The sequence below is a fragment of the Cryptotermes secundus genome, unplaced genomic scaffold (assembly GCF_002891405.2).
Source record: "Cryptotermes secundus unplaced genomic scaffold, Csec_1.0 scaffold463, whole genome shotgun sequence".
NCBI classification, from domain to species: domain Eukaryota; kingdom Metazoa; phylum Arthropoda; class Insecta; order Blattodea; family Kalotermitidae; genus Cryptotermes; species Cryptotermes secundus.
The window spans coordinates 578,378-589,377 of record NW_019735561.1 but is presented as its reverse complement, the minus strand read 5'-3'; the positions used below and the strand labels follow the sequence as shown (position 1 = coordinate 589,377).

Below are 11,000 nucleotides of genomic sequence, written 5' to 3'. Positions count from 1 at the left end.
AGCCGGCCATAACAATATTTTGTGAAGAGAAAAAACTGAAAACAGCTCTTCATGTTAAAAAATTGCAAATATGTGGCAAATTAGTCTCTAAGCATAATTTTTCGTATAAGTAAAATGTGATTTTCTTCCTGAAAAGTGTGTAGTTAAATTATATTATAATATCCCTATGAATATTTCTTCTTATTTGCAGTTAGTTTTTTAGCTTCACATATGTGAATTTTATCAGGGGATCCCTTAAATTTTTTCAGAACTGTGTATGGGTTTCACGGCCAAATTAAACTGGGAAACCCTGATGTACATTATTCAGCAGCAATGGACGCCGTTAGGTAACGTTCCTCCTCCATCCTCCATCCGACATCCTTCAGGAAATCGACTAAAATACTCGTACACGATCTCCATGTATTTTAATTTTGCTTCACTTTGGTTGTCGTCATGCAACAAACACTGTTATGGATGTAGAGAGAGTGAAAACAGGGTGGAGACACAGAGACAAGAAATGGATAGCGAGTAGAATAAGTGAGTTATTTAAGAATTCTGCATCAACCACAGAGGTTATAGAAATAACTTTCTTGCGATGCAACCAGACAAGTTCTGGTCTCAAGATGGATGTGTCTGTGTTCCAAGCGAAATTTGTACAAAACTAACAGCTACTCTAACCATTCTGGTACCTTCTCTCACACCCATGTACAATGACCTCATAATCAAAAGTGCTATGAGGTTAAATTCTGAAAATGGATAACAGCTGCAGGTTCTTTATATTGTATTTGGCTTACAACAAGTTTGTAAAATCAACTATAACAAATGTTTGCCAAAATAACAGTGATAAATTGAACACTTTACAAAAAAAATTACTACATCAGGACTCACGTGGTCCCTGTTGGAAAAGATGCAGCTACTCCTATATCCCACCACCAATACAACAAGAAAAACACATTACAATAGAAATACATAACATTCCTGAAACAGTAAAGCAGGAGACATTTTGGAATAGCTGCAACTTGCCTACCACAGCCTTGACATTTGTAATTCAATACCAAGCTAAATTCAATAATTCGTGATAATGTCGACTGGATACAAACCTGAAAACATTTTCTTCTTCTTCTTCTATGGCGCAACAGCCCGATGTCGGGCCTTGGCCTCCCTTATCAAGCTCCTCCATTCCTCTCTATCCTGCGCTGCTCTCTTCCAGTTCCCTACACCCATTAACTTCTTCGCATCTTCTTCCACCGCATCAATCCATCTAGTTCTTGGTTTCCCAGCATGTCTCCTACCGCCTATTGTACTATATAATATTTTCTTTGGGATACGCTCCTTATCCATTCTCTGTACATGCCCAGCCCGCTGCAATCTTTTAAGCCTTATCGTCACTGAGATCTCTGGCTCCTTATATAATTTGTATAACTCTTTATTATATCTTATTCTCCATATCCCATTCTCTTTTATTGGTCCATAAATTCGTCTTAGGATTTTCCTCTCGGAAGAATTGATGACTGATCCCTCTTTCTTGTTTAGCGTCCAACCCTCACATCCATAGTAAAGCAGAATTATTACTGTGCACAATTTTGAAATCTAAATCTATCTGTCTATCATATCTATCGATATTAGGCAACTGTATCTATCAGAGACATGGTTCAGTGAGTGCATTTGCTGAACCAGTGCTGGTGAAAACATCAACCTCATAATAGATGGAGGCAAAATGTATGCAGGGATAGTGATTTAGTTGTGATAAACTTTCTGAGAAATAGACCAATTCAAAACACGGATAAATGAAATGTTCTCATTAAGAATATATTTAACATTAAAATAATCTTCAAATTATTTGAATACAGATAGTAAATTAGCAAAAATTTGCAATTTGATTTGATTCATCCTGGTCCAACACACTAGCAATAGTACAAAAGATTATTAACGCCGTCCAGTGCGATCGATAAATGTGTTTTTTAATCTTTCATCCTTTACATGTTTCGGTCGGAGTGACCATCTTCAAGAGGACATTATCAACCATACGGAAACTACTATTACAATGTCATTGGTCATTATCAGTACTTACAGAAATTATTACAATGTCATAGATATAAAATATTATCCTGTAACAATTACTACGATGTGCATGAATTTTTTAACGTTGAATTCCTGTTGAATGTCGGTGGATGAGCTGTGCTGGCGACGATCGTTGATGTATTTCCCCGCTCGGCCTTCATTTGCACTATGTCCAACCGGGCCTGGAACTCGCGTTTGGTTTCGTCAATTGCTGCGCAGGTTTCGTTGTAGTTCTTCGTCAGGTTTTCCTGGAGTTTATCTGTCCGCGCGCAGAGGGACACTTCAATCTGCTCAGGTATTGCTGACCGGAGAGTCTGTTTGTCGTGTTCAACGATCGCCAAAATGTTTTCGACTCTATGTTGGATTTGGTCATCCAATTCTGTTCGAATAGATTGCATTGCGGCCTTCAATTCTTCCTTGTCGGCCGCCGCCTTTTCTTGGTTGGCGTCTAATTTGGTCATTAAATCCTCTTTGTCTGTCTTCCTATTTTCTTGCATGGCCTTCATCTCTTTCAGCATATCGTCTTTATCAGTGTTCCTATCGGCGTATAATTTTGCCAGCATGATATTTGCTTTTTCTTGATTGGATTCTAATTTCGCCAGGAAATCCTCTTTGTCTTTCCTCCTATTGGCCTCCATTTCTTGGTAGGATCTCATGTTGGCGTCCATTCTGTTTTCCATCCGCACTCGGTCGGCATCTGCTTTTACTTGGTTTGCCCTAATCTCTTTCAGCATTTCTTCCTTCTCCGCCTTCCTTTATTACTTCTCCGCCTTCCTTTCTTCACCTTCTTCCTCGGCCTTCGCCTTCTGTTTCTTCCATGCTTTAGCCATCTCCAAAACTTTGAGGTTTTGCTTAGTAGCCTCATCCTCTGGAAATATGTAATCAAAGATCTCTTCCCAGCCTTCTTCAGTCCCATCATCTGCCTGAACTCTCTGTCTTTTCTTGACTCTTCGAGGCATCTTCTGCAGCACATTCTCTAGAGATTCCTTGTCTCCATTTTGGGTCTCAAAATCTCTCCATGCCTCCAAGAGTAAAATACGTTCTTCTTTCTCACCAGCTCCACGCAAAGACTGATTTGCTCGTTCATACACTTGTCTTGCAAGAACATTTCCTTCCTCTGAAGCAGACATTTCAAACTGTGCATAGCTCATCCAGACCTTAACATGCAATGTTCTTTCCAGCAATCTTTCATACAGCGCTCTGGCTTTATCAGTTCCACTCAACCCTACTTCAAAGTCAATATATGCTTTCCACAGTAACTCAGGCATGTCCAAGCGAGGCTGGTTAACTGCAAGTTCATAAATGGCTCTTGCTCGATCTGCGTCTCCCAGCGACATCTCCAATTCAGCAAACCTCATCCATGTGACACAGTTTTCTGGCCCAAATTCTAGAAACTTCTGATACAGGATGCGACACCGATCAAATTCTCGAAGTTTAATTTCTAGCTCTATGTAACCTCTAAACAGCTTGTCTTTCGGGCACATCCCAAGAGCCATACCCAGGCTCTTCCTTGCTGCAGTCAGGTTCTTGTTCCTGATCTCAAAGTGGGCATAGAGCAGCCAGATCTTCGAGAAGGTAAAGTGCTTGTGTGGAAGTAATTCAAGGCAATATTTGTACACCTGCCGAGTTCTCTTCACATCCTCTGCCTCCAACTCTTCAAAGAGAGCATAATTGATCCAAAGGTAGATGTAGCGGCGCCAGAATGATTTCTCTTTGGTGGGAGGAACGTTAGCAATAGCTCTTTCATACGTCTCACGGATTACTTCCAGATCACCCTCACTTTCCACCAGACGAAGATAGTCAAACCAAGCATCATAATTATTTGGGTTTGCTTTGACCTCCTCTTCATACTGAAATTTCCTTTTGCTAACTATAACATCTTCTATCCCTGTTCGATCACCGTATTTCTTTTCATGGATTGTGTAGGCTTTGTACAATTCCTGTGTCCGATTCTTTGGAATATGCTGTAATGCATACTTGTAGATTACCCTTGCACGATCATGCTCTCTTTGACCTTCTTCAAACTTTGCAAATGCGAGAAACAGCTTCTCATCCATTAACTCATCTCCAAAGAACTCGACTGCTCGTTCAAACACACCCCGTGTACCTGAGATGAATCCATGCTGTTCTTCAAACCTTGCAAATTTGATCCAATTTCGAATATCTGGATGAACAGACACAAACTTCTCATAAATTCTTCTTGCTCTGTCAGTCTCTTTGTAGCGTAGTTCAAATTTGATGTATGTTAGCCAGGCCTGTTCATCAGGTTCCCACTCCATCCATCGATCAAACACCTGACGTGCACCTGCCACATTCCCAAGCATTTCTTCCATGTACGTATATTTGTACCAGAACTGATTGGCTCGTGGAAGAACAGTTACAGCTCGATCCCATAGATTACGAGCGTGGTTAACTTGTCGGTTCCTCATCTCCATTTCAGCGTATCTCAGCCATAATATGATGTTGCGATGATCAACATCCAAAGCTCTCTCATAAATGGACCGTGCCCTTTGGACTTCCTTTTGACTTTCCTCCCATTGTGCATATTTAATCCAGTTGCTAATAACTGTACGATTTTTCCTGAGGCTGTCCTCAAAGGCTTTTCTTTTCCTATGCTGGTAATCAGCAAGTTCATCTGGATCAGAGATTTTTTGTTTTGGAGGAGGTGGCAAGATTTCAAGATCTCGTTCTTTGGCTTCTCTCAGAAGTTGTTCAGCAGTGATCTGGACTTCTGCTGGAGCTTTGTTTTTTACCTTTACCACTTTGGGCATTTTCTGATGTTTCGTCTCCATTCTGGAAGTGAAATAAAAATTAAACGACCACAATTATTTAAATCCAAAAACTCAAGTAACTTTTCATACGAAACACGTCTTCCAGACGCTGTTGACGCTCTTCACGTAGCACTTCTGACACCAATGTAACGTGTTGCGTTACTGAATACGCCGTAGAGATTGTTAATTGGTTTATTCAACAACCTACAAATAACGGCTACAATTAATTATAACACAGTTGCGGGTTTCCACACTTTACAAACCCTACAACCAAAGTCTTCGCGTACTAATAGCGCGGGAGCTATACAAGTCTCGCTGAATTACACACTCCAAATATAACTGGTTATCACGAACTATCACTGATTCTCGCACACGCGTCTGTAGCTCGTAACTTGGGAACTGAGAACTCGTTGATAACACACTGACTCTCGCTTGCTGCTCAGCCGGCTTTTATTCCGTTCGCTGTTGCTAGGGTCGCCCGCCACGTCACTACTGTGACGTGGCGTATAGCCTAGCAACACTGTACCTCGCGCCGTCTTACGTCACCGCGCGTTGCGCGTTACGTCACCGCAAAGGGGGTGGGGGGAGGGAGCGCTACGTTACCGCCACGTGCCGCTGGGGAGGTAGGGGTCCTTCGTTGCGCAATATGTCACAATATTTATAAATTATTATAACTAGTCTACTTACAAAGTATTGTTTAAAAACTTTCTGTTAAAATCTGGAACCAATTCGGTTCGTGCATGCAGTGTAAGAAAGACGTATGTCACTTAGGATGCTTTGTAAGAAGACTGATCATCAGGGTTATCACAAGCCAAAATTGCGCTGTCCTACATAATAGAAGTACTATATCGGCAAGCCCGCTGCGACTGAGGAGAGCCATCCACAACATCAGTCAGGGCAACAGTATCCTGTTCGAGATTCGAACCGAATACCCCCTGAATACGAGTTAAGAGTATTACCGTTACCTTAAGCCGTCCGGTTACTGTTTTGGTATTTGTAATGCGAGACAGAAGAACGTACATACTTATCATTGTTACACAAATAAAGGTTATTTGAACGAAGTAAGACTTCTTTTCTTTGATAAACTATACTCTCATATTACGATTGACAGAAAATTATAAAAAACTGGGAAGAGAGGGGAAAAAAAAGAAAGAAAAAATGGTGTTTTTGTTAAAAATTGAGTACCCAAAAATATGACGCGATGCAAAATTTCTGATCAGAGATTTGGAATCAGCATATCAAAATATATAACAAGACATATCTGCCTCAATAATACCATACCCTTGTAGACCAGTGTTGTTATTTCATGCGATATCTCGAAATGATTGGTGCCCCCACCAACCTGTGCTGACTACCACGTGCCCAGCAATAGGTACCGTAAATTGCAGAAGGAAATAGTTTTTCCAAAACAATGAACGCGCATTTCTATCAAAACCTAGATTTTACTATTACAATAGATTCTCCTATTACAAACAAGACAGAAAAGTTGTATCGTATTCTTTTAAGACCAGAAAAACGTCGCAGGTTAGGCAAAATTTTCAGGTTCCTCTTCCTATTCACCGGCCACTGTTTGCTTCACCTGTTATAGATCCTACTTCTATGTGGGGCGGGATTTACAGTCGTGAAGGCCCCTCTCAATAAAACAAACTTTGGTTAAGTCAATTCTTTTTCTTTTTTCTTACGTCTTATATAAGAACAGGAATACAAAGTGATGTTTCGAGATTGCAGAGAAACAAACGCTTCAGTAACACCTGTAGATTCTATTTTCTTTGTGGACGCCCCGTCGTGACCATCTCGGTGGCTTTCCCTTAAATCTGATCCCGAAGTTCTACCCAGTTCACTAACCTAGTAAGAACTGGAACTAAAGATCTGTAAGTAAATCTTTTCCCACGTGCCCCTCTGCTTTACTACGACTTTGAAAGATAATGAAATATGTCAAATGTCGGGGGGGGGGGATACCGGGAAAGTAATTTTCGTAAGGCATCTCCTTCTTTCAGACCATCATGAATGGAAAACTCATCTGACAAATATTTATTTACGTGGACATCGCTATAATTTCTGTCTAAACGCATTAACTGTTTTTATGTTTATTCCTAGTTAAATGAGAATACATTACAATACTTCAAAATGAATCATACGTTCCCCTGATGTCTATATATGTATAACTGATGTAAGTATCATATTCCAATTTTTTTTTTCGGTATCTGACAAATGCAGGATATTTGGCCAGTAGATAACCTATGTTGAAATACATACACCGATGACTGCCAGTAATTTTGTCCACTCATGGAGTTAACCTTGAGTGAAGAGTGCCGTATAAAATTTTGTACGGGGCTGATAACAGTGATATGCCTCGATAATAACTACAATCAGTTTTGTCACAATTATCATAAGTATGTACATAACATGTTTTGATCATTTCTGTCGGAATACGACCAGTACGTAGAGATGCATACTTCTGCAATTTTTCAGCATCTCAAAGGAAATATGCTTCTGAAACAATGGCTCATTTGTATGTATTTTAGTCTCCATAAGACTGATAAACGGTGTACATTCAATGATCGACAGAGGGAGCTATTTCACGTGTTAAAAGCATTATAGGAATCTGAAAGCAGACCACCATTCTCATAAAAGTAAGAAAGTATATGTATCCCTGTTACAGGCCGTGGAGGTCCATAGGGTTGTGAGATGTTGAGGTTCCCACATTTTTTTAGACAATCGGCACATAGATGGCGGTAAGATTGTCAGCCTTACGCGCCGGCTGCCCTTTACCTCCTAGAATATTCCAAGAATGTTCCTGGCACTCATTTCTGTACCATCAGCAGAAGTCTGAGAGAATTTTCGAATGCTGAGAGGTGTGAACGTTGTCCTCTTGACAATTACATTTTTGAGCATGGTAAAGTTTACTACCATAACTCTACTAGCATTACTTGTATCCTTAAACTCCCGTTCACAAATGTCGATTTGAAAATATCTCCTCTTCCTATTTCTTAATTGAACTCTTCTAAAATATGCATGTGACACTTTTAGAATTGATTAAATAAGCTTAATTGTTCTTCATAAAGCATGTCCCTTGTCTCATCACTTTTATCCTCAGTGGATGGAGAGCATTCGGAATACTAATATCACATAAGCGACATCTAAGTATATACGTATCCTACAACTAAAAAACTCTGCCCTCTTAACTGCTGATAAAATTCCCTTTTGTATGAAACAGCCTGTCCCTTAGTGATAACTATCAGATATATTTCCTCAGAAAGACATACAGACATCTGTCAGTTTACGCCACCCTTGTCACATGTAACCTCCTGTAGTCACACTAAATCTGACTTACAGTTTGTTAACTCTGTTATTGTTTTCAATGAATCTAAGCCATAGACTCCTGGCATTCACCTTTCCAATCCCAAGTCCATCAACAAAAATTAAAGTCCAAGGCCTTGTATAGCACTTCGCAATATGCAGTTTTCTTATGGTGAGGATGTCTTAATCCCCACTCAAACATAAACTACAAGATACCCCTTTTCGGCTGTTCGCTACTGCTTGTATATTCCCATTTATCATATACACACACACACACACACACACATATATATATATATATATATATATATATATATATATATATATATATATAGGCCTTGCTATATGTACCGTCTGTTTAAACATGCAACAAATCTAAAAAAAATTAAAATAAATATTGTGGGTCTTAATGGGGCTCTTTTTTCATTGCTAGTGGGGTGGAACTAAGTCCCTTGTACTGCGGCCACTTCTGGCCTATTGTATCAGCCCAAGATGATAGGTGAGGGTGATTGTGGAGCAATTGGTGGAAATGAAGATTGGCAGGGGAAACCGAAGTACTCAGAGAAAACCTGCCCCAGCGCCACTTTGTTCACCACAAATCCCACTTGACCAGACCCAGGATCGAACCCGGGCAGCCGCGGTGGGAAGCCAGCGACTAACCGCTTGAGCTATGGCGCGGCCTTCAATGGGACTTACTATCTAATTAATTCCATACGCCTTCATGACGCAGTGCTTAATTACTTAAGCACATTTTTGCCTTTCATTCTTAGCCATTACAGTGACAGTGAGGTCCGAGAACAAGTGTGACGACTAGTTTTATTCGGAGGTCGGATGGACCCTTACCGAAGTGACCATGGGTTGCAGAGCCTTACAAGAGAAAACGAGAAGTTGGAAAGCCAAGGAGGATGAGGTGGGAAGGGCATGTAGAACGAATGGGGGAGAAGAGGAATGCATAAGGGATGTTGGTGGGTAAGCCAGAAGGAAAGAGACCACTGGGAAGACCAAGGCGTAGGTGGGTGGACAATATTAAAATGGACCTTAGAGAGATAGGATGGGATGGTATGGATTGGAGTGATCTGCCTCAGGATAGGGACCAGTGGAGGGATCTTGTGAGCACGATAATGAACCTTCGGGTTCCATAAAATGCTGGAAAATTCTTGAGTAGCTGCAGAATTGGCGACTCCTCAAGAAGGGCTCAGCTCCATGAGTAAGTTAGTAAGTACTTCACTGACATTGCCACGCCTCGTAGCTTATCAACCTCTTCTCTAGAAGGTACTTTTAGACAGGATGTGATTTATTCTTTTATTGCAATCTTCATCACTTGAAATAAATAGTTCATCTTTTATGCTACATAAAGAGAACGCAGAAAACGGACTTACGGCATAACATGGGATGCGTCACACAGGTGGCAATTAAGAATACCGTCTGATGCAACATGGAAGGTGAAAATTGGCACATGATTCGGAGATGGAACGTGAAACGTCTCTCACTGCCACGTGTTTCTACTGATCAATGAAGACAAAGAGCGAGTTACGTACTTCGCTTAAATTATACATTTGGTGTGCGTAATAAAACGAGATTAATAGCAGAATAAACCAAAAATAAGCAAACAAACAATCGTTTCTAGCGCCTCCCAGCCTGGTAAGCCCTGTATGTGCTACTTGATGTCTTAGTGGCTCTAAACAAAAGTAAATAATTAAATAAAAAAAGTAAAAAATTAAAGGTATCCCTGTAACAGGCCGTGGAGGCCCATAGAGTTGTGAGACCTTGAGGTTCCCACATTTTCTAGACAGTCAGCTCATAGATGGCGGCAAAGTTGTCAGTCCTACGCGTCGGCCGCTTTTTACCCCCAAGAATATTCCTGGTATTCATTTCTGTTAGAGGCTGAGTCGACCCCAGGGCCATAGTGCGGCTGGAAGGATAAGGTTAACTGAAAAAATCCAGTGACCTCATCGGGACTTGAACCCGTCACCTTCCGGCTTGTAGCATAGTGCCTCAACCAACTACGCTACCGCGTGCCCCAAATAATTAAATAAATACATAGACAAAACGGTTACAGCTGCTTATGTATCGAAAAGGGAACCCGGTGCCTGGAGGTATAACTGGGCCACCCGGACGTAAATACAGGGACCTGGTCGTCCCAGTCGGTTGTTGGACGCAAGGCTGATGACCTTGCGCTGCGAAAAAAATACTGTTGCGAAATCCAAAGAAGTGAAACCATGATGAAATTTGGCAGAATCTTCTACTGAAGGCTATGGCTCAAAAAGAGCTCTTTTGCCAATGATGATGATGATGATGATGATGATGATGATGATGATAAATATGAAATGAAAAAGATGTGTAAGGAATGAAGAAAGGAAAAGTGTATAAAAATTATGGTCGGAAAATATTAGAAGAAGAAATCAACGCCTCCGAGGCACAGAGCGTGATATTCTGAACTGGATTAAATTGGCTCAGAGGTCCATGTAGCCATGGGTCAGTGGCTAGAGAGCAGAGGAATTGGGGTTAGATTTTCGAAGAGATTTTTTTCTTCTCCACAGCGTTCAGACCGGCTCTGGGTCCCACCCACACTATCCAATGGGTACCGGCAGCTACTTCTGGGGGTAAAGCAGACGAGGCGTGAAGCCGATCACTCACCTCCATCTAGTGTTGAGGTTAGGAATGAGTGAAGCTATGACTTCACTTTCTCATACGTCTTCATGGCATGGTGATTCGTTAATATGCACAGGAATAATTTCATCTTTCATGATCTTTGTGCACATGGCAACGAATCCTTAGGTTTCGCTAACTGAACTAACTCCATGGAACTGAGCCCTTCTTGAGAAGCCGCAAGTTATGCAGCTATTCAAGAATTTCCAAACATTTTATGGAACCCGAAGGTTCTTTACC

The 11,000-nt window shown here is 41.0% G+C and overlaps 1 protein-coding gene across 1 annotated transcript; it reads right to left on the bottom strand.

Moving 5' to 3' along the window:
- Positions 1–2,798: 2,798 nt before the first annotated feature.
- On the bottom strand, positions 2,799–4,832 carry LOC111869556 (protein crooked neck). Its single transcript, XM_023861178.1, has one exon. The coding sequence runs from the start codon at positions 4,830–4,832 to the stop codon at positions 2,799–2,801; it is 2,034 nt and encodes a 677-aa protein (XP_023716946.1).
- Positions 4,833–11,000: the final 6,168 nt, after the last annotated feature.

What these genes read in the sequence shown, in the direction of transcription:
- LOC111869556 (XM_023861178.1), bottom strand. Translation starts at nt 4,832, where the DNA reads ATGGAGACGAAACATCAGAAAATGCCCAAAGTGGTAAAGGTAAAAAAC.